Source organism: Moschus berezovskii, chromosome 22, assembly GCF_049115385.1.
Source record: "Moschus berezovskii isolate FMDL1 chromosome 22, NW_MosBer_1.0, whole genome shotgun sequence".
Taxonomy (NCBI): Eukaryota; Metazoa; Chordata; class Mammalia; order Artiodactyla; family Moschidae; genus Moschus; species Moschus berezovskii.
Window position 1 is genome coordinate 2,810,883 of NC_142481.1, and position 22,243 is coordinate 2,833,125.

The following is a 22,243-nucleotide window of genomic DNA, read 5'->3' on the forward strand; positions in this document are numbered from 1 at the left end:
CCTGCCAAGCGGGAGATGCATACTCGATCTCCAAGTTGGGAAGATCCCCTGGAGAAGGAAATGGCAAGCCACTCCAGTATTCTTGCCTGGAGAATCCCACGGACAGAGGAGTCTGGCGGGCTACAGTCCATGGGGTTGCAAAAGAGTCAGACACGACTGAGCAACTGAGCAACAACAATGTATAGCATGGTGAGAATAATTAACAATATTGTATTCTATACTTAAAAGTTGCTGAGAGGAACTTCCCTGATGGTCCAGTGGCTGAGACTCTGAGCTCCCAATGCAGGGGGCCCAGGTTTGACCCCTGGTCAGACAACTACACCCCACATGCTGTGACTAGGAGTTCGCACGCCACAATTAGAATGATCCCACACCCCACAACAAAAATCAAAGATCCCACGTGCCACAGCTAAGACCTGGCGCAGCTCTCCAATAAATAAATAAATCTTGCTAAAGCTGCTGAGAAAGTAAATCTCAATGTTCTCACCACAAATAAATAACAGTTTAAAAAATAAAAAAAAGGAAATGGTAATTACGCAAGCTGGCAGATGTATTAGCTAATGCCACTATGAACATCACTGTGCAGCAAGGGAGTGTATCAAGCCAACCTGTTGTGCACCTTAAACTCACATGATGTTATGTCAGTAACATCTCAATAAAGCTGAAAATAAAGGGTGATGTCTTGCAATGAAAATGAGATAGCCAGTAGAAAGTTTGATGTGAAATATTTGACTTCTTATACTTGAAGAACTAGTGATAGTCAGGTAGGTGTCTGTAGCCAAATTTATCTATCCATCCATCTATCTGTTTATCTGTCTACCCACCTACCTGACTATCTATCTATCTAATCGATGCTCTCTATCAATCCATCATCTATCCATAGATTACAGGTTTAGATATAGACATAGGAGGCTCACTCTTTAGACATGAATGAAAAAAATTCCTCTACATGCCGCCATTGAAATAATTCCCAACATAAGAGTACACTGCCTGCCTGATCAAGACCAAACGGATATATTTGGCCCATGAATTTCGTGGAGGCTATGAGGATCCATAGCCATCAAGGCCACATGGTTTTGGACTGATGGATCAATGAAGGAAAATCTCTGTCTGTATGGCACCCATCTAATAATTTTCTGTCCCCAGCCCTTCCCCTGGGATGTGGGATCTTGTCTGAAGGAGGATTTGAGCCCCGTTCAACACTGGTGGAAGGAAATGCTCACTTCTCATCTGAAACATAAACAGGAAGGTTGATCTCCTCTTAGACTCCATCTCAGGGCCCCCCAGAATGAAGTTTTGGGGAAGGAACCATTCCTCTGGGGCAATAAGTGTAGAAATTCTCTGACGAGGACCTCTGAGTTCATACTTCCTGTGGGTCTCACCGTCTTGTGAGACTCTGTCATCTGTTGATGTTCACTGTCAAGAGGCTAAGTGGGCTGAGGCTGGCCGCACAGAACCATGGCCCCCAGAGACGTCACCCTCTTCTGTCTCGGTGAGTCCCCAAATGCAGGTGGGTTAGAGGGGAAGATGGGGGAGTCCAAAATAGTCAAGGTCCCTCTTAACTGGTGACTCAGACAGTAAACAATCTGCCTGCAGTGCAGGAGACCCGGGTTCAATCCTTGGGTTGGGGAGATCCCCTGGAGAAGGGAATGGCAACCCACTCCAGTATTCTTGCCTGGAGAATTGCATAGACAGAGGAGCCTGGTGGGCTACTGTCCATAGGGTGGCAGAGTCAGATGCTACTGAGCGACTAACATTTTCACTTTCTCTTAACATAAGAACTCAGTGATTTCAGTGGCTGCCAAGAAGACTCTGCTCTCCTGAGTAGGGAGATGGTCTTTGCCCAGATATGTGTCTGTCCAAGCCCATGCTGGCTTCTAAGGCTCAGTGCTCCAGTTGTCAAGTTGGCCTTGCTGGGTTCGTTCAGCCCATGCCATGCTGAATGGTTCCAGAGTTCCTGCAGATGAGAGCCTTAGGGGCTGGAATCTGGAAGATAAAACTAAAAGATAAGCCTTGTTTGCTGTTGAAGAGAACAAATGGCACCTGTATGTCTTTATGTTGTTGTGGTTCAGTCGCTCGGTCATGTCCGACTCTTTGCGACCCCATGGACTGCAGCACGCCAGGCTTCCCTGTCCTTCATTATCTCCCAGAGCTTGCTCAAACTCATGTCCATGGAGTCTGTGATATCATCCAACCGTCTCATCCTCTGTTTCCCCCTTTTCCTCCTGCCCTCAATCTTTCCCAACATTAGGGTATTTTGCAGTGAGAGTCTTTCTGTTGAGTAATTTATAATAAAGGTTGGAAACTGGTGGGTGGAGTTTTCATGAATGTCTCTCTTCCAGTGCTCTGTCTTGGCCAGAAGATTCAGGCACAGGATGGTAAGTGTTTCTCTAAGTCTCCTCCAATCCCCTTGCATCCTCACGGCAACTCTGGGATAGAAAAGTCTGGAGCTCAAAGGGATTCCAATTTCATTTCCTGTTCTGTTGACCGCTGTCTCTGCTGTGTTTCTTTTGCACAACTTCTACCTCACTTTGGAATCTTTGGATCCGTCAAATTCATGCTCAGACTAGGATTTAGTCTTTGTCTCTGGTAGGCTGACTGTCCATTCAAGATGTGTGTTTTACTGAATGTTCACAACAGCAGGGATGAGGAAGTCAGGAACCAACTTCCATTGCCCAATATTCTTCCTACATCAAATGTTCTCATAACCTAACTCTCTGCAGTCCATCCACTTTTCTTCTTGTAAAGGGACACTGCCTTAGAGAACTTTATATAAGTGGCTTCAACTCTTAGAACCAATTTCTTTGTCTATAAAGGTGGCTCAGATGGTAAAGAATCTGCCTGCAATATGGCAGACCTGGATTGGACCCTTGAGTCGGGAAGATCCCCTGGAGAAGAGAATGGCTACACCACTCCAGTATTCTTGACTGGAAAATCCCATGGATAGAGGAGACTGGTGGGCTACAGTCCATGGGGTTGCAAAGAGTCCAACATGACTGAGAGGCTAACACTTTCACTTTCAAAAGGGAAATAAAAGTAACAATGAAAGCAGATTGGATCATGGGAGGATGGGATCACTGTGATCCAATTGTTGGGATTAATCTAGATAAGGCATGTGAATAAGTGTATTACCTGTGATGGGCTTCTCAGGTGGTTCAGTGGTAGAGATACCTCTGATGATGATGGTGGTGACCATGAGGAAAACAGTCTCTGAACTCTGTGTAGGGCGCAGTCTGCACGCTCCCTGATTCATTCAGTCAGTTCAGCTCAGTCGCTCAGTCGTGTCCGACTCTCTGCGACCCCATGAACTGCAGCACGCCAGGCCTCCCTGTCCATCACCAACTCCTGGAGTCCACCAAACTCATGTCCATTGAGTCGGTGATGCCATCCAACCATCTCATCCTCTGTCGTCCCCTTCTCCTCCTGCCTTCAATCTTTCCCAGCATCAGAGTCTTTTCAAAAGAGTCAGCTCTTCACATCAGGTGGCCAAAGTATTGGAGTTTCAGCTTCAACATCAGTCCTTCCAATGAACACCCAGGACTGATCTCCTTTAGGATGGACTGGTTGGATCTCTTTGCAGTCCAAGGGACTCTCAAGGGTCTTCTCCAACACCACAGTTCAAAAGCATCAATCCTTCGGCGCTCAGCTTTCTTTATAGTCCAACTCTCACATCCATACATGACCACTGGAAAAACCATAGCCTTGACTAGATGGACCTTTGTTGACAAAGTAATGTCTCTGCTTTTTAATATGGTGTCTAGGTTGGTCATAACTTTCCTTCCAAGGAGTAAACATCTTTTAATTTCATGGCTCCAGTCACCATCTTCAGTGATTTTGGACACCAGAAAAAAAATGTCAGCCACTGTTTCCACTGTTTCCCCATCTATTTGCCATGAACTGATGGGACCAGATACCATGATCTTAGCTTTCTGAATGTTGAGCTTTAAGCCAACTTTTTCACTCTCCTCTTTCACTTTCATCAAGAGGCTCTTTAGTTCTTCTTCACTTTCTGCCCTAAGGGTGGTGTCATCTGCATATCTGAGGTTATTGATATTTCTCCCGGCAATCTTGATTCCAGCTTCTGCTTTCTCCAGCCCAGCGTTTCTCATGATGTATTCTGCATATAAGTTAAATAAGCAGGGTATTTTGGGGGGCTCCAAAATCACTGTGGATGCTGATTGAAGCCAGGAAATTAAAAGACGCTTACTCCTTGGAAGGAAAGTTATGACCAACCTAGATAGCATATTAAAAAGCAGAGACATTACTTTGTCAACAAAGGTCCGTCTAGTCAAGGCTATGGTTTTTCCCGTGGTCATGTATGGATGTGAGAGTTGGACTGTGAAGAAAGCTGATCGCTGAAGAATGGATGCTTTTGAACTGTGGTGCTGGAGAAGACTCTTGAGAGTCCCTTGGACTGCAAGGAGATCCAACCAGTCCATTCTAAAGATCAATCTGGGGTGTTCATTGGAAGGACTGATGCTGAAGCTGAAGCTCCAATACTTTGGCCACCTCATGCATCGAGTTGACTCACTGGAAAACAGTCTGATGCTAGGAAGAATTGGGGGTGGGAGGAGATGGGGACAACAGAGAATGAGATGGCTGGATGGCATCACCGACTCAATGGACATGAGTTTGAGTGAACTCCAGGAGTTGGTGATGGACAGGGAGGCCTGGCGTGCTGTGATTCATGGGGTCACAAAGAGTCGGACACGACTGAGCGACTGAACTGAACTGAACTGAACTGAACAATATACAGTCTTGACGTACTCGTTTTCCTATTTGGAACAAGTCTGTTGTTCCATGTCCAGTTCTAACTGTTGCTTCCTGACCTGCACACAGGTTTCTCAAGAGGCAGATCAGGTGGTCTGGCATGCCCATCTCTTTCAGAATTTTCCACAGTTTATTGTGGTCCACACAGTCAAAGGCTTTGTCATAGTCAATAAAGCAGAAATAGATGTTTTTCTGGAACTGTCTTGCTTTTTCGATGATCCAGCGGTGGCAATTTGATCTGTTGATTCATTCAGTTCAGTCACTCAGTCGTGTCCGACTCTACGCGACCCCATGAATCACAGCACACCAACCCTCCCTGTCCATCACCAACTCCCGGACTTCACTCAGACTCATGTCCACAGAGTCGGTGATGCCATCCAGCCATCTCATTCTCGGTCGTCCCCTTCTCCTCCCGCCCCCAACCTTTCCCAGCATCAGAGTCTTTTCCAGTGAGTCAACTCGTCACCTGAGGTGGCCAAAGTATTGCACTTTCAGCTTTAGCATCAGTCCTTCCAATGAACACCCAGGATCGATCTCCCTTAGAATGGACTGGTTGGATCTCCTTGCAGTCCAAGGGACTCTCAAGAGTCTTCTCCAACACCACAGTTCAAAAGCATCAATTCTTCGGCGATCAGCTTTCTTCACAGTCCAACTCTCACATCCATACATGACCACGGGAAAAACCATAGCCTTGACTAGACGGACCTTGGTTGGCAAAGTAATGTCTCTGCTTTTTAATATATTATCAAGGTTGGTCATAACTTTCCTTCCAAGGAGTAAGTGTCTTTTAATTTCATGGCTGCAATCAGCATCTGCAGTGATTTTGGAGCCCCAAAAAATAAAGTCTGACACTGTTTCCACTGTTTTTCCATCTATTTCCCATGAAGTGATGGGACCAGATGCCATGATCTTTGTTTTCTGAATGTTGAGCTTCAAGCCAACCTTTTCACTCTCCTCTTTCACTTTCATCAAGAGGCTTTTGAGTTCCTCTTCACTTTCTGCCATAAGGGTAGTGTCATCAGCATATCTGATATTATTGATATTTCTCCCAGCAATCTTGATTCCGGCTTGTGCTTCTTCCAGCCCAGCGTTCCTCATGATGTACTCTGCATATAAGTTAAATAAGCAGGGTGACAAGATACAGCCTTGACGCACTTCTTTTCCTATTTGGAACCAGTCTGTTGTTCCATGTACAGTTCTGACTGTTGCTTCCTGACCTGCATACAGGTTTCTCAAGAGGCAGGTCAGGTGGTCTGGGATTCCCATCTCTTTCAGAATTTTCCAGTTTATTGTGATCCACACAGTCAAAGGCTTTGGCATAGTCAATGAAGCAGAAATAGATGCTCTTCTGGAACTCTCTTGCTTTCTCCATGATCCAGCAGATGTTGGCAATTTGATCTCTGGTGCCTCTGCCTTTTCTAAAACCTGCTAGAACATCTGGGAGTTCACGGTTCACATACTGCTGAAGCCTGGCTTGGAGAATTTTGAGCATGACTTTACTAGCGTGTGAGATGAGTGCAATTGTGCGGTAGTTTGAGCATTCTTTGGCATTCCCTTTCTTTGGGATTGGAATGAAGACTGACCTTTTCCAGTCCTGTGGCCACTGCTGAGTTTTCCAAATTTGCTGGCATATTGACTGCAGCACTTTCACAGCATCGTCTTTCAAGATTTGAAATAGCTCAACTGGAATTCCATCACCACCACTGGAATTCCATCACCACCACTAGCTTTGTTCATAGTGATGCTTTCTAAGGCCCACTTGACTTCACATTCCAAGATGTCTGGCTCTAGGTCAGTGATCACGTTATCGTGACTATCTTGGTCGTGAAGATCTTTTTTGTACAGTTCTTCTGTGTATTCTTGGCACCTCTTCTTAATATCTTCTGCTTCTGTTAGGTCCATACAATTTCTGTCCTTCATCGAGCCCATCTTTGCATGAAATGTTCCCTTGGAATCTCTAATTTTCTTGAAGAGATCTCTTGTTTTTCCTTTTCTGTTGTTTTCCTCTATTTCTTTGCATTGATCGCTGAGGAAGGCTTTCTTATCTCTCCTTGATATTCTTTGGAACTCTGCATTCAGATGCTTATATCTTTCCTTTTCTCCTTTGCTTTTTGCTTCTCTTCTTTTCACAGCTATTTGTAAGGCCTCTTCAGACAGCCATTTTGCTTTTTTGCATTTCTTTTCCATGGGGATGGTCTTGGTCCCTGTCTCCTGTACAATGTCACGAACCTCCTTCCAGAGTTCATCAGGCACTCTATCTATCAGATCTAGTCCCTTAAATCTATTCCTCACTTCCACTGTATAATCATAAGGGATTTGATTGAAGTCATATCTGAATGGTCTAGTGGTTTTCCCTACTTTCTTCTATTTAAGTCTGAATTTGGCAATAAGGAGTTCATGATCTGAGCCACAGTCAGCTCCTGGTCTTGTTTTTGCTAACTGTATACAGCTTCTCCATCTTTGGATGCAAAGAATATAATCAATCTGATTTCGGTGTTGACCATTTGGTGATGTCCATGTGTACAGTCTTCTCTTGTGTTATTGGAAGAGGGTGTTTGCTATGACCAGTGCGTTCTCTTGACAAAACTCTATTAGCCTTGGCCCTGCTTCATTCCGTGCTCCAAGGCCAAATTTGCCTTACTCCAGGTGTTTCTTGACTTCCTACTTTTGCATTCCAGTCCCCTATAATGAAAAGGACATCTTTTTTGGGTGTTTGTTCTAAAAGGTCTTGTAGGTCTTCATAGAACCATTCAACTTCGGCTTCTTCAGCATTACTGGTTGGGGCATAGGCCTGGATTACTGTAATATTGAATGGTTTGCCTTGGAAACGAACAGAAATCATTCTGTCATTTTTAAGATGGCATCCAAGTACTGCATTTCGGACTCTTTTGTTGACCATGATGGCTACTCCATTTCTTCTAAGGGATTCCTGCCCACAGTAGTAGATATAATGGTCATCTGAGTGAAATTCACCCATTCCAGTCCATTTTAGTTCACTGATTCCTAGAATGTCGATGTTCACTCTTGCCATTTCCTGTTTTACCGCTTCCAATTTTCCTTTGATTCATGGACCTAACATTCCAGGTTCCTATGCAATACTGCTCTTTACAGCACCGGACCTTACTTCCATCACCGGTCACATCCACAACTGGATATTGGTTTTGCTTTTGCTCCGTCCCTTTATTCCTTCTATAGTTACTTCTGCACTGATCTCCAGTAGCATACTGGGCACCTACCGAGCTGGGGACTTCCTCATTCAGTATCCTGTCATTTTGCCCTTTGATACTGTTCATGGGGTTCTCAAGGCAAGTATACTGAAGTGGTTTGCCATTCCCTTTTCCAGTGGACCACATTCGGCTGTGGTCCATGTAATCAGATCAACTAGTTTCCTGTGATTATGATTTCAGTGTGTCTGCCCTCTGATGCCCCCTTGCAATACCTACCGTCTTATTTGGGTTTCTCTTACCTTGGTCATGGAAAATCTCTTCACAGCCGCCCCAGCAAAGTGCAATCGCTGTACCTTACCTTGGACGAGGGGTATCTCCTCAAGGCCGCCCCTCCTAACGTTGAACGTGGAGTAGCTCCTCTCGGCCCTCCTGCGCCAGCGCAGCCACCGCTTGTTGGACGTGGGGTAGCTCCTCTTGGCCACCGGCCCTGGCCTCAGGCGTCGGGGAGCTCCTCTCGGCCACGCCTCTTTGCCTGGTCGGTTGCACTGGGGCCGGCGTCCCCCGCGTCTGCGCCGCCGGGGCCGGCATTACTTTCTTTAAAAAAGTTATTTATTTGTTTGGCTTCTCTAACTGCTTTAGGAGACAGCTCTCCCCATATGATGAGGAAACGGCAGAGAAGCTGGGGTGAGATGGTCCTAGTTTCCAAACCAAGTTGGAGCACTCTTCAGTTTGTGGTCTTGAGCAACTGGCAAGGTTACTCCAAGCTTCAGCACCCTTACATTAGGGTGAAAAGCAGAATTGCGTGTGGATAAGGGTTACCATGGCAAAATGCAGTCTATGCACAGAGTGGAATATCATTCAGCCATGAAGAGGAGGCGTATTCTGATTCGCGCTACAGTGTGGATGAATCTTGCTGACATTGCACTAATTAAAAAAAACACCAGACACAGAAAGGCACATACTGTGTTATTCCACTGATACAGCAATCTAGAAGAGGAAAACTCATAGAGACGGAAAGTCAATCAGAAATGAGAAGGGCCTAAGAAAAGAGAGAGTGAAGGGTTATTGCTTAGTCTTTATAGGGGTTTAGGTATAGGAATCCCAAGAAAGTCCTGGAAACAGATGCACGATATGGTGAGTATAGGGCCTTCCCCCATGGCCCAGTGGCCAAGACTTCACTTTCCAATGCAGGGGATACAAGTTGGATCCCTGGTCTAGGAGTTAAGATCCCACATGCCTTGTAACCAAAAAACCAAAAGATAAAACAGAAGGAATATTGTAAAAAATTCAATAAAGACTTTAAAAAGAGTTCACATCTATCTATCTATCCATACCTATACCTGTATCTATATCTATCTATATTTATACAGATAGATACACACACACAGTGAGTGTAATTAAGGCCACTTAGCTGTGTACTTAGAAATGGTTTAAATGATAAACTTAGTCTTTATATAACATTTCATTTTTGCCACAATTAGAAATTACCCCAAAAACATTTTAAGGAAGGAGCTACAAGTCTGCCGCACCCTTCATTTAGTGTTACCCCACGGAAGAAGAAAGCAGTGTGGTTTCTCCACGGCAGGCCACCGGAGTCTGGGCCCTGTTTTCTTTCAGGGAATTTTCCCATTCCTATCATATCTGCTATGCCCGGCTCTGTGATTCCCTGGAATGGGTCCGTGAAGATCTTGTGCCAGGGAACCCTGGAGTCTTACGTGTACCAACTGGAGATTCTGGAAAACGTCACCTACAAACTGGTGGAGAAGAAGTTGGGATTTCAGGAGGTGGCGGAGTTCGTCATTAACCGCATGGATACAAACACCGCAGGGCGTTATCAGTGCCGATACGGAAGAGAACATCGCTGGTCAGCACCTAGTGAAGCCCTGGAGCTGGTGGTGACAGGTGAGGCCTTTCCTAGTTTTTCAGAGATGTTATTTTCAGAACAGCTTCAAATTTCCAGGGAAACTAAGGTGATGCAACAGACAGTGCCCATATACCTTGCACCCAGTTTCCCCTGTTCTTAACATTGTTGATCAAAGGCTTATTAATAGGTCTTTTGTTACCCAAACGTTATTGACTGCAAACGTATCGACGCATTTTTAGAGAGTGATACAATTAACATCACTGGTGCAAATTTGTTAGAGGTTAGAATTTATCAAGGATTCACTCAACAACTTATGATTGACGTTATCATTCACATTTTGCTCCATTAGGCTTTTGTTCTAACCTTGTGTATATTATAAATGCAAGTTTATTACTGTAAAATTTTCAAAAATGATGCATCGAGAAATTCTGAGTGAGGAATTTTTCGGTGCATTTTACACAGTTACTTTTTCTGTTTGTCCGAGCAACGCATATACTAGCATCTCAGAAGATGATGGTTCTTCCGCATAAAGTTCCGATTCAGACAAGGTGAGTGTTAGATCAGCAAAAAGACCAAAGAAGAAAAACCTTAGTGATTGATTCTGATACAGAAAGTGAAAATGAAACTCACAGTGCTGGAGAACTTTACAGCTGTGTCATGTGTAACTATTGAATGTAATAACCTGCAAAGTCTTATGAAGTAACAGAATTAATTTCTGACCTGCCAAAATAAAAATCACTGGGTTCCTTTGTCCATGGGTTTTCCCAACCAAGAATACTGGAGTGAGTTGCCATTTCCTCCTTCAGGGGATCTTGCCAACCCAGGGATCGAACCGGGGTCTCCTTCATTGGCAGGTGAATCCCTTACTATCAGAGCCACCAGAGAAAGCTCCTAGGATTCCCTAAGTGGTGAACAATTAAAATATCTTCATTTTCATAAGAAATCCCTTTCAACCACACCTGATTTTATGTAAATGAGGTGACTTTCGGAAAGCACCTAAGGATATGAGCTGGTTGCCAGGGGAACCAACCAAGTAACTGGTGGGTTAGAATGCTCTGCCCCGCCCCAGCCCCACCTGAGCTCCAGGGAGGGCAGAGAGGCGGGAGGTTGAGTGGATCACCAATGGCCAATGATGACATAATCAGCCTTGCCTAGGAAATGAAGTTCTGTACTCTTCCAGTTCTCCCCTCTGGCTGTAACTGACACATGCTTTCATACGCCAGTAATCTAGTAAGCAGGCTGGCTCCCTGAGTTTCGTCTGCCACTCTAACAAATGAATTGAACATAGGAACTGCGACCCAGCAACTTCCGATTTATTGCCACTCAGTCAGAAGCACAGGTGATAACCTGGACTTCTGATGGGCTCTGAAGTGGGAGGAACTTCTAGGACTGAGCTGTTAACCCAGAGCCCCAGACTGCAGGATCTGACGCTACTGCCAGGTAGAGTGTCAGAATTGAGGCGACTTGTGGCGACCCACCCACTCCAGAGTTCTTCCTGGAGAGTCCCAGGGACGGGGGAGCCTGGTGGGCTGCCGTCTATGGGGCCACACAGAGTCGGACACGACTGAGCGACTTAGCAGCAGCAGCAGCAGCAGGGGGACGCCCAGCTGGTGTCTCAGAATCACTCAGCGGTCTAGGGAGGAAACCCACAGGTTGGAACTGGGAACAGAACCATGTGGCCCTTCTGGCTTTAGAGACTAGATCACTGTCCTTGGAAGATGTCTGCTCATCTGTTTGTTCACTCAGCTCCATCTACAAGAATTTGGGACAGAGGACGGGTCCTACAGGGGGCTCCACAGGTGGCTCAGTGGTAAAGAATCTGCCTGCAATGCAGGAGACCCAGAAGATGTGGGTTCGTTCCCTGGGTTGGGAAGAACCCCTGGAGGAAGGCATGACAATCCATTCTAGTGTTGTTGCCCGGATAGTCCCATGGACAGAGGAGCCTGGGGGGCTACCATCCTTAGGGTCACAAAGAGTTGGACACGACTGAGCACAGGTACATGGGTCCTCTGTGGCGACATGGAATGTTGCCACGGCCCATTCCTTTGCATCCAGAAAACATGAGCTTCTGCCCTTCTCTTAGCACGGACCCAAAATGAGTGGCGGGGAAACAGGGAAAGACAGAAATCTTGCCAACAACTCACTCTCTTCTTTTCCAGGCCTGTACGACAAACCCTTTCTCTCCACCGATGGGGGCCATGTGGTGATGCCAGGGGAGAATATTTCCTTCCAGTGCAGTTCAGCACACATGTCGTTCGACAGATTTTCACTGAGCAGGCCGGGAGGGGCCACCCTGTCATGGCACCGAGATGTGGGACTCCAGGGGGACTTCACTCTGGGTCCTGTGAACCTCAGCTTCTCAGGAGTCTACACATGCTATGGCTGGGACAGTGGCCACCCCTACGTATGGTCAGCCCCCAGCAATGCCCTGGAGCTGGTGGTCACAGGTAAGGGCATCCCCCCCACCCCCCGCCAGAGACTTCTGTCCTCCTCCTCGGGGCTCTAGCCAGCTGTCCAGGGCCTTGGCATTAGGCAGGAGAACAGAGAGGCACCAAGAAAGAAGATCGGGGCAGGAGAGACTCGTGGCTCAGAGGACCGCGAAGAGAGAAGTCCTTCTCAGCCACATGACATGTGACTTCCACAGCGTGTCCCCGAGCTCTCCAGTGTCCTAAAAGACACATGGCCTGTTAAGAAAGGAGAGGCCCACATTCAGAATCACCTTCAGGGGTGCCGTTGAGTCAGCAGATACCAGGCCCAACCTTTGATGAGCTCACGTTCTTTCATCACATGCCTAGTCGTAATGGGGAGTCCTGACATGGACCTCTAATTTAGAAGCCACTCGGAGGGGTTGACTGGTAACTTGCCACTCATCAGGAAGACTCTAAAAAACTCTATCAAGAGCTTCATTTAGGGAAACTCACTGGCGCTCCAGGGATTAAGACTCGGGGCTTTGGGACCTCCCTGATAGGCTGGTGGCTAAGACTCCGAGCTCCCAATGCAGGGGACCTGGGTTCGATTCCTGATCAGGGAACTAGATCCCACGAGCTGCAACTGAAGATCTCACATGCTACAGCTACAGACCCAGTACAGCCAAATAAATAAGCAAATATTTAAGAAAGAAAAAGGGGGACACTTCCCCGCTGGCTCAGTGGTAAAGAATCTGCCTGGCAATGCAGGAGATATGGGTTTCATCCCTGATCTAGGAAGACCCCACATGCCTCGAAGCAACAAAGAGCCTGTGCCATGATTACTGAGCCTGTGCTCCACAATGAGCGAAGCCAACATAATGGGAAACCTGAGAACCGTAACTAGAGAGTAGCCCCCACTCACCCCAATGAGGAAAAGCCCAAGCAGCAAGGAAGACCCAACATAGTCAAAAATAAATAAATAAATAAAATTTTGTGTGTGTATATGTATATGTGTATATGTATATATATATATATATATGTATATATATATATATATATATATATATATATATATATATATATAAAGACTCAAGGCTTTCACTGCTGTGGACCTGGGTTTCATCCCAGGTTGGGGAACTAAGATCCCATAAGCCACAATGAGCTGTAACAGAAAGATTCAAAACAAGCTTCATTTCCACATTGTTTGCATGCATCACCCTGCCCAGAGGGAGCAAACATGAGTTATAGCAGAGGAAAGCAACTGCTAGTGACTGAGAGGGGTGGCCACGTTTGTCTTGTCCAGTCATTCTTCAAGCTAAGCGAATGCAGTAGTCATGGCCTCATAAGCTCCTGTGGCCAAATGGTCTTCTCAATTAAAGATACAGGGTCAGCTGGGCACCTGTGGAGGAGGGCTGCATTTATTAGCGTTTTCCTTTAATGTAGACAGTCACTGTATCTTGTTTCAGAGATCACCTCCTATCCCAATGTCAGGATGATCCTTTCTTATATTATCTTCCCAGACTTGAAATATTTTGCACTTTGCGATTAGGAATTCATGTTGAGTTCCAGGGCTTCCCTGGTAGCTCAGTTGATAAAGAATCCACCTGCAATGCAGGAGAGCCCAGTTTGATTCCTGGGTCAGGAAGATCCCCTGAAGAAGGGGATAGGCTACCCACTCCAGTATTCTTGGGCTTCCCTGGTGGCTCAGATGGTAAAGAATCCACCTGCCCAAATCCACTTGGAACTGCTGTCTATGTTTTAACAGAAGAGCGTTACTAGGATTTCTGAGCATTGTAATTTCACAATATTTTATTACATCCTTGAGCCCGTGAGGTCCATAAAACAATTGGATACATTTTTTAAAGGTCCAATGAACAGAAATAACTAATGAAAGGTCACACACCAGTGGACCGAGGTCACACTTCGCTTCCCTAAGTTTTTTGTGTTTTGATCACACCACATGGCATTCAGAGATCCTAGCTCCCTGACCAGGACTGAACCCACGTCTGCTGCAGTGGACTGCCAGGGAAGTTCTGAACTTTCCCTAGGTCTGTCTAAACTTTCTCTTTCCTACTTGCTTCCCAGATACCAGTCATTGTATGAGAGAGGAACACACACTGTCCTGTGGGGTCAGACAACGCAGAGTTCGGGGCTCTGGACCTATGACGATGTTTCGAGGACATGATTAGATATTCAGTGAGCCTGCCACGTGGGGAGGGGATGACAAGCAAACACGACATCCTCGTGACGAGAAACCGCTGGGACCACAGCTTTGGGCTCAGGTTTAGGTGAGGTACAGAGGCTCACACACAGTGGTAGCCAGCTTAGCAGTGTCGTGCAGGGCCTGTGTGCTTAGTCGTGTCTGCCTCTCTGCAATCCCATGGACTGTAGCCCACCAGCTCCTCTGCCCATGGGGCAAGAATACTAGAGTGGGTTGCCATTTCCTTCTCCAGGGATCTTCCTGACCCAGGGATCAAACCCGCATCTCCTGTGTCTCCTGCATTGCAGGTGGATTCTTTGCCCACTGAGTCATCGGGGAAACCCGAGATGGAGGATGGCGCTCACGAATGCACGCCTTGCCTGAGGAGGGGGTCCCAGCAAACCCACAAACTTAGGGAAATGAGCCCCCTTCCCAGGGCTCTTGGTCGGGAGGGAATGAAGCGTGACCAGCGATCATTCATTCCCTTCTAATGACACCTCTAGATACCAGGAGCCAAGATTACAGGACAGAGAACTGGGTTCGGATGGGTGTGGCGGGGCTGGTCCTCATAGCCCTCTTGGCCTTCCTGGCTGAAAATTGCCTGGGCCCTCAGCTTCCACACCAGGAAGACCAGCAAGATCTGCCTGACCTGAGCTGGAGTCGACAGAAAAGTCAGACAAAATGGACCTTCGGACTGACTCCTAAGGACCACCAGGGAGACTCCTGGAGCTGATGCTTCTTAGAAGAGCCAGCACCTGTGGAGTCCGCCGCAGCTGCTTGGAGAGCACAAGGGAGATGGAGTATGAAGAAGTTTGGGTCCCTTTCAAACCAGTCAGACGGTATGTTCTTATATGCATCTGATACATTTGCACTCCACCTTTCTAGACACGGTTGAGAACATTCTCAGTATCATCTTGGCTGAACTCATTTCCTGTGATAAAAAATAATGAAAAGCATTCTCGGCTCTCCTTGCTGTTTTTCACCCTTCCTCTATAGACTTTTGGGCTTCTCACATGGCTCAGTGGGTAGGGAACCCACCTGCCAATGCAGGAGACGTGGGTTCCATCCCTAGGTCGGGAAGATCTCCTGGAGGAAGGCATGGAAACCCACTCCAGGATTCTTGCCTGGGAAATCCCAAGGACAGAGGAGCCTGAAGGGCTGCAGTCTGTGGGGTCGCAAAAAGTCAGACACGACTTGGCACACACATGCACACACTGTAACCCTATGAATTTGAATTTAATCAATTCTAATTCAGTCAATCATGTGATAAACCAATTATATCACATGAGGAAACAGAGGTGCAGAAATCATATAATTTGAATAATGATAAAATGTGTGGATACAGAGTTTCTGTTTGGGAAGATGAAAAAGACCTGGAAATAGATGGTTGTGTTGGTTGCATGATGATATGAATGTCTATATGATGGTTGCATGATGATACGAATGTACACTGAAATGTACACTTAAAATGGTTAAAATGAAACTCTCAGTTCAGCTCCGTTCAGTCACTCAGTCGTGTCCGACTCTTTGCGACTCCATGAATCACAGCACACCAGGCCTCCCTGTCCATCACCAATTCCCGGAGTTCACTCAAACTCATGTCCATCGAGTTGGTGATGCCATCCAGCCATCTCATTCTCTGTCGTCCCCTTCTCCTCCTGCCCCCAATCCCTCCCAGCAACAGGGTCTTTTCCAAAAATGAAACTCTATGCTCATTAAGTAGCAACTCTCCTTTGGAGGTATAGAGTTTCAGTTTTACAAGATGAGAAAGTTCTATAAATTTGTCTCACAGCAATGGAAATGTACATCACACAACTGAACTGTACACCTAAAAATGGTTAAGACATTATGTTTCATGTATGTGGGAGGAGGGGGTTACCATAATAATTAAAAAAAGCTTTTATAAAAGGTTAAAATGGTACATTTTGGGTCATGTATGTCTAACCACACTTTTTAAAAAGTTCTTTGTGGTCCATAGAAACTGAAAGTAGGTTAGTGGTTTCCCAACTGGGAGAGAGGCAGGGCATTGCACAGTGAGCGATAGTGGGCAGTGGGAGAGAGGCAGGGCACTGCACAGTGAGCGATAGTGGGCAGTGGGAGAGAGGCAGGGCACTGCACAGTGAGCAATAGTGGGTAGTGGGGTATTTTGGGAGGTTGGGGGTTTAAAAAGTTCTGAAATTAGATTGTGGTGATGGTTGAGTAACTGTGGAGCTATAATAAAAAAACATAGAATTATACACTTTAAATGGTAAATTATAGAGTATGTCAATTATATCTCAATACAGTTGGGGTTTTTCAAGCATTGAGAAGGATTAGAGGGGTCCTAAGATGGCAGAGGAATAGGAGAGGGAGACCACTTTCTCCCCCACCAATTCATCAAAAGAACATTTGAACGTTGAGCAAATTTCACAAAACAACTTCTGAACACTTGCAGAGGACATCAGGCACCCAAAAAGGCAGCCCATTGTCTTTGAAAGGAGGCAAGACTAAATATAAAAGACAGAGAGACAAAGAGTTAGGGACAGGGACTTGTCCTGGGAAAGGAGTTTTAAAAGAGGAGAAGTTTCCAAACACCAGGAAACCCTCTCATCGGCAGGTCTGTGGGGAGTTTTGGAATCTCAGAGGGCAACATTACCAGGAGGAAATAAATAAACCCCACAGATTACGTCCCTAACGGCAACTCCCAGCAGACAAGTAGCCCAGACACTCACGTCAGCCACCAGCAAGCGGGCGCTGGACAAGGAGGCGCGGGCTGCATTGCTTAGGGTAAGGACCCGGCATGAATGCCCAGAGGGCAATCTGAGGGAGCTAACGTGAGATAGTAACCCAATCCATGGGATAGCCAGAGAGAGAGAGAAAGAGAGAGAGAACTATCCCATGAAAAGCCCTAACCGAGGGCACTGCCGCCCGCTCTCAGAAAAAAGGCCTGAGCGAACACCAGAGGAGAGCTAGCCAGCTGCGGACCGCAGGGAGGCAGGCGGGGACAGCCAGAGCCGGAAGGGAGCACTCTCGGCCCCAGAGAGGGCATCCATTACCAAACTGCGAGCAGGCGCCCAGTTGCTAACCAAAACCTGGGATTCTGGATGGTTGACATCCGCCGGGAGGGTCCGCAGCCAGAGATCAGCTCCCCAGAAGAGACACACAGCACACCTGAGAAGGCGTGCCCACTGCGCACCCAGAAAACCAAGGGGCTCGGATGGGGAGGTGATAAGACACACTCCACCTGGGGAGTGTGCGCTCGCCAAGCACCTGGTTACCTGAGCTGCTCGGACCTGGGAAGGGCACAAAACGTAGGCCCAACCGAGTCTGCGCCTTTGTGGAGTATCCGAGAACCTGAACTTGAGCGGCTTAGACCTGGGAAGTGCATGCAACCGGGGCCCGCCTCAGACAGTTCCCCGACAGAGCAACCTAGAGCCTGAGAAGTGTAGACTGGGAAAGCGCACACGCCCTGAGTGGGGGCAAACTCAGTGCAGCCGACATACTGGGAGCACTCCCCACAGAGGCCAGTGATATTTGTTTGCAGTGTTCCTCCCTCCCCACAGCACAACTGAACAAGTGAGCCTAAACATGAGATCACCTTCACCCCCTTGTGTCAAGGCAGAAATCAGACACTGAAAAGACCAGCAAACAGAAGAAGCTAAAATAAACAGAGGGAACCGCTTTGGAAGTGACGGGTGCAACAGATTAAAATCTGTGTTCAGTTCCATTCAGTTCCGTTCAGTTCAGTCGCTCAGTCGTGTCCGACTCTTTGCAACCCCATGAATCACAGCACCCCAGGTCTCCCTGTCCATCACCAAATCCTGGAGTTCACTCAAACTCATGTCCATCGAGTTGGTGATGCCATCCAGCCATCTCATTCTCTGTGGTCCCCGTCTCCTCCCGCCCCCAATCCCTCCCAGCATCAGAATCCTTTCCAGTGAGTCAACTCTTCGCATGAGGTGGTCAAAGTATTGAAGTTTCAGCTTTAGCATCAGTCCTTCCAATGAACACCCAGGATTGATCTCCTTTAGAATGGATTGGTTGTTAGCACCAAATACATTGGAAGGGGCCTATAGATCTTGAGAAGTATAAGATGGAACAAGGAACTATCTGAAACTGAACTGACCCCACACTGCCCACAACAGCTCCAGAGAAATTCCTACATATATTTTCACTATTATCATTTTTTAAATTTAAAAACAAATTTTTATTTTTAAGTCCTCTATTAATCCTTTAATTTTCATTTTTATAACCTACTATTACCTTGCAAAAAAAAGACCCTATTTTTAAAGCAAACTTCATATATATATTTTATAATTTTTGTGACTTTTTTTTTTTTTAATATTGTATTTTTGAGAGTCTAACCTCTCCTCTTGGAGAAGGAAATGGCAACCCACTCCAGTGTTCTTGCCTGGAGAATCCCAGGGACAGGGGAGCCTGGTGGGCTTCCGTCTATGGGGTCACACAGAGTCGGACACGACTGAAGTGACTTAGCAGCAGCAGCAGCAACCTCTCCTCTAAATTTTTAATCTTTGCTTTTTGGTATTTGTTATCATTTTGTTCCTTTAAGAACCCAATCTTCAGCACCCATTCTTACTTGGGAGTGCGATCACTGGCCTGATTGCTCTCTCCCCCTTTTGACTCTCCTTTTTCTCCACCAGGTCGCCTCTATCTCCTCCCTCCCCCTTCTCTTCTCTACCCAACTCTGTGAGTCTCTGTGTGTGTTCCGGGCTGTGGAGAGCACTTAGGGAACTGATTACTGGCTGGATCTGTCTCTCCCCTTCTGACTCCCCCTCCTCTCCTCCTGGCCACCTCTGTCTCCCTCCTCCCTCTTCTCTTCTCCATGTAACTCTGTGAACCTCTCTGGGTGTCCCTCACTGTGAAGAAGCTTTTCACCACTAACCTAGAAGTTTTATCATCAGTGCTATTTGGATGGAGAAGTCTTGAGGTTACTGTAAGAATAAGACTGAAAACCAGAGGCAGGAGGCTTAAGTCCAAAACCTGAGTACACCAGAGAACTCCTGACTCCAGGGAACATTAATCGGTAAAAGCTCATCCAAAAGCCTCCATACCTACACGGAAACCAAGCACCACCCAAGAGCCAACAAGTTCCACAACAAGACATACCAAGACATGCAAATTCTCCAGCAACACAGGAACATAGCCCTGAGCTTCAATATACAGGCTGCCCAAAGTCACACCAAACCCATAGACATCTCAAAACTCACTACTGGACACTTCATTGCACTCCAGAGAGAAGAAATCCAGCTCCACCCACCAGAACACGGACACAAGCTTCCCTAACCAGGGAACCTTGACAAGCCACTCGTCCAACCCCACCGACAGGGAGGAACCTCCACGATAAAGAGGAACCACAAACTGCCAGAATACAGAAAGGTCACCCCAAACACAGCAATCTAAATAATATGAAGAGGCAGAGAAATACTGAGCAGGTAAAGGAACAGGATAAATGCCCACCAAGCCAAACAAAAGAGGAGGAGACAGGGCGTCTACCTAAAAAAGAATTCAGAATAATGATAGTAAAGATGATCCAAAATCTTTAAAACAAAATGGAGTTACAGATAAATAGCCTGGAGACAAGGATTGAGAAGATGCAAGAAATGTTTAACAAGGACCTAGAAAAAATAAAAAAGTCAATCAGTAATGAATAATGCAATAAATGAAATCAAAACACTGTGGAGGGAACCAACAGTAGAATAAAGGAGGCAGAAGATAGGATAAGTGAGGTGGAAGACAGAAATAAATGAAGCAGAGAGGAAAAAGAAAAAAGAATTAAAAGAAATGAGGACAACCTCAGAGACCTCTGGGACAATGTTAAACGCCCCAACATTTGAATCATAGGAGTCCCAGAAGAAGAAGACAAAAAGAAAGGCCATGAGAAAATACTTGAGGAGATAATAGTTGAAAACTTCCCTAAAATGGGGAAGGAAATAGTCACCCAAGTCCAAGAAACCCAGAGAGTCCCAAACAGGATAAGCCCAAGCAAAACACCCCAAAACACATATTAATCAAATCAACAAAGATCAAACACAAAGAACAAATATTAAAACCAGAAAAGGAAAAAGAATAAAAAACACACAAAGGGATTCCCATAAGGATAACAGCTGGTATTTCAATAGAAACTCTTCAGGCCAGAAGGGAATGGCAGGACATACTTAAAGTGATGAAAGAGAAAAACCTACAACCCAGACGACTGTACCCAGCAAGGATCTCTTTCAAATATGAAGGAGAAATCGAAAGCCTTACAGACGAGCAAAAGCTGAGAAAATTCAGCACCACCAAACCAGCTCTTCAACAAATGCTAAAGGATGTCCTCTAGACAGGAAACACAGAAAGGGTGTGTAAACTCGAACCCAAAGGAACAAAGAAAATGGCAACGGGATCATACTTATCAATGGAAATAGATGAGGAAACAGTGGAAACAGTGTCAGACTTTATTTTTGGGGGCTCCAAAATCAATGCAGATGCTGATTGCAGCCATGAAATTAAAAGACGCTTACTCCTTGGAAGGAAAGTTATGACCAACCTAGACAGCATATTAAAAAGCAGAGACATTACTTTGCCAACCAAGGTCCATCTAGTCAAGGTTATGGTTTTTCCCGTGGTCATGTATGGATGTGAGAGTTGGACTGTGAAGAAAGCTGATTGCCGAAGAATTGATGCTTTTGAACTGTGGTGCTGGAGAAGACTCTTGAGAGTCCCTTGGACTGCAAGGAGATCCAACCAGTCCATTCTAAAGGAGATCAATCCTGGGTGTTCATTGGAAGGACTGATGCTAAAGCTGAAACTCCAATACTTTGGCCACCTCACGCAACGAGCTGACTCACTGGAAAAGAGTCTGATGCTGGGAAGGATTGGGGGCGGAAGGAGAAGGGGACGACAGAGAATGAGATGGCTGGATGGCATCACCGACTTGATGGACATGAGTTTGAGTGAACTCCAGGATTTGGTGATGGACAGGGAGGCCTGGCGTGCTGTGATTCATGGAGTCGCAAAGAGTCAGACACGACTGAGCGACTGAACTGAACTGAACTGAGCAATACTCATATCTGATAAAATAGACTTTAAAATAAAACCTGTGAAAAGAGACAAAGAAGGACACTACATAATGATCAAAGGATCAATCCAAGAAGAAGATATAACAATTATAAATATACATGCATCCAACATAGGAGCACCACAATATGTAAGGTAAATGCTAACAAGTATGCAAGGGGAAATTAACAATAACACAATAATAATGGTAGACTTCAATACCTCACTCACACCTATAGATAGATCAACTAAACAGAAAATTAACAAGGAAACACAAGCTTTAAATGATACAATGGACCAGTTAGACCTAATTGATACCTATAGGACATTTCACTCCAAAACAATGAACTTCACCTTTTTCTCTAGTGCACATGGAATCTTCTCCAGGATAGATCACATCCTGGGCCATAAATCTAGCCTTGGTAAATTCAAAAAAATTGAAATCATTCCAAGTATCTTTTCTGACCACAATGCAGTAAGATTGGATGTCAATTACAGGAAAAAAAACTATTAAAAATTCCAACATATGGAGACTATACAACACACTTCTGAGTAACCAACAAATCACAGAAGAAATCAAAATATGCATAGAAACGAATGAAAACACAACAACCCAAAACCTATGGGACACTGTAAAAGCAGTGCTAAGGGGAAGGTTCATAGCAATACAGGTTTACCTCAAGAAACAAGAAAAAAGTCAAATAAATCACCAAACTCTGCAGCCATGAAATTAAAAGATGCTTACTCCTTGGAAAGAAACTTATGACCAACCTAGATAGCATATTAAAAAGCAGAGACA

General features: G+C 45.8%; 1 protein-coding gene across 3 annotated transcripts; it reads left to right on the forward strand.

Annotated features, from left to right (window-relative positions):
• Positions 1 to 1,341: 1,341 nt before the first annotated feature.
• FCAR (Fc alpha receptor) lies at positions 1,342 to 15,365 on the forward strand. 3 transcript variants are annotated; one of them, XM_055410687.2, is made up of 5 exons: positions 1,361 to 1,492; positions 2,343 to 2,378; positions 9,555 to 9,839; positions 11,961 to 12,248; positions 14,295 to 14,706. In XM_055410687.2, exons 1-5 carry the CDS (start codon positions 1,459 to 1,461, stop codon positions 14,396 to 14,398), a joined length of 747 nt encoding a protein of 248 aa, XP_055266662.2. In that variant the 5' UTR covers positions 1,361 to 1,458; the 3' UTR covers positions 14,399 to 14,706. The 3 variants fall into 3 exon arrangements, with proteins under 3 accessions (XP_055266661.2, XP_055266662.2, XP_055266660.2); XM_055410685.2 differs by lacking the exon at positions 14,295 to 14,706 and adding an exon at positions 14,913 to 15,365 and having other exon boundaries at positions 1,365 to 1,492; XM_055410686.2 differs by lacking the exons at positions 2,343 to 2,378; positions 14,295 to 14,706 and adding an exon at positions 14,913 to 15,365 and having other exon boundaries at positions 1,342 to 1,492.
• The last annotated feature ends 6,878 nt before the right edge of the window (positions 15,366 to 22,243 follow it).

Excerpts from the sequence above, each read along its gene's own strand:
- FCAR (XM_055410685.2), top strand. The coding sequence starts at position 1,459 with ATGGCCCCCAGAGACGTCACCCTCTTCTGTCTCG. Across the intron at positions 1,493-2,342 it reads CGTCACCCTCTTCTGTCTCG|TGCTCTGTCTTGGCCAGAAG; the intron begins GTGAGTCCCCAA and ends TCTCTCTTCCAG. Across the intron at positions 12,249-14,912 it reads CCTGGAGCTGGTGGTCACAG|ATACCAGGAGCCAAGATTAC; the intron begins GTAAGGGCATCC and ends TGACACCTCTAG.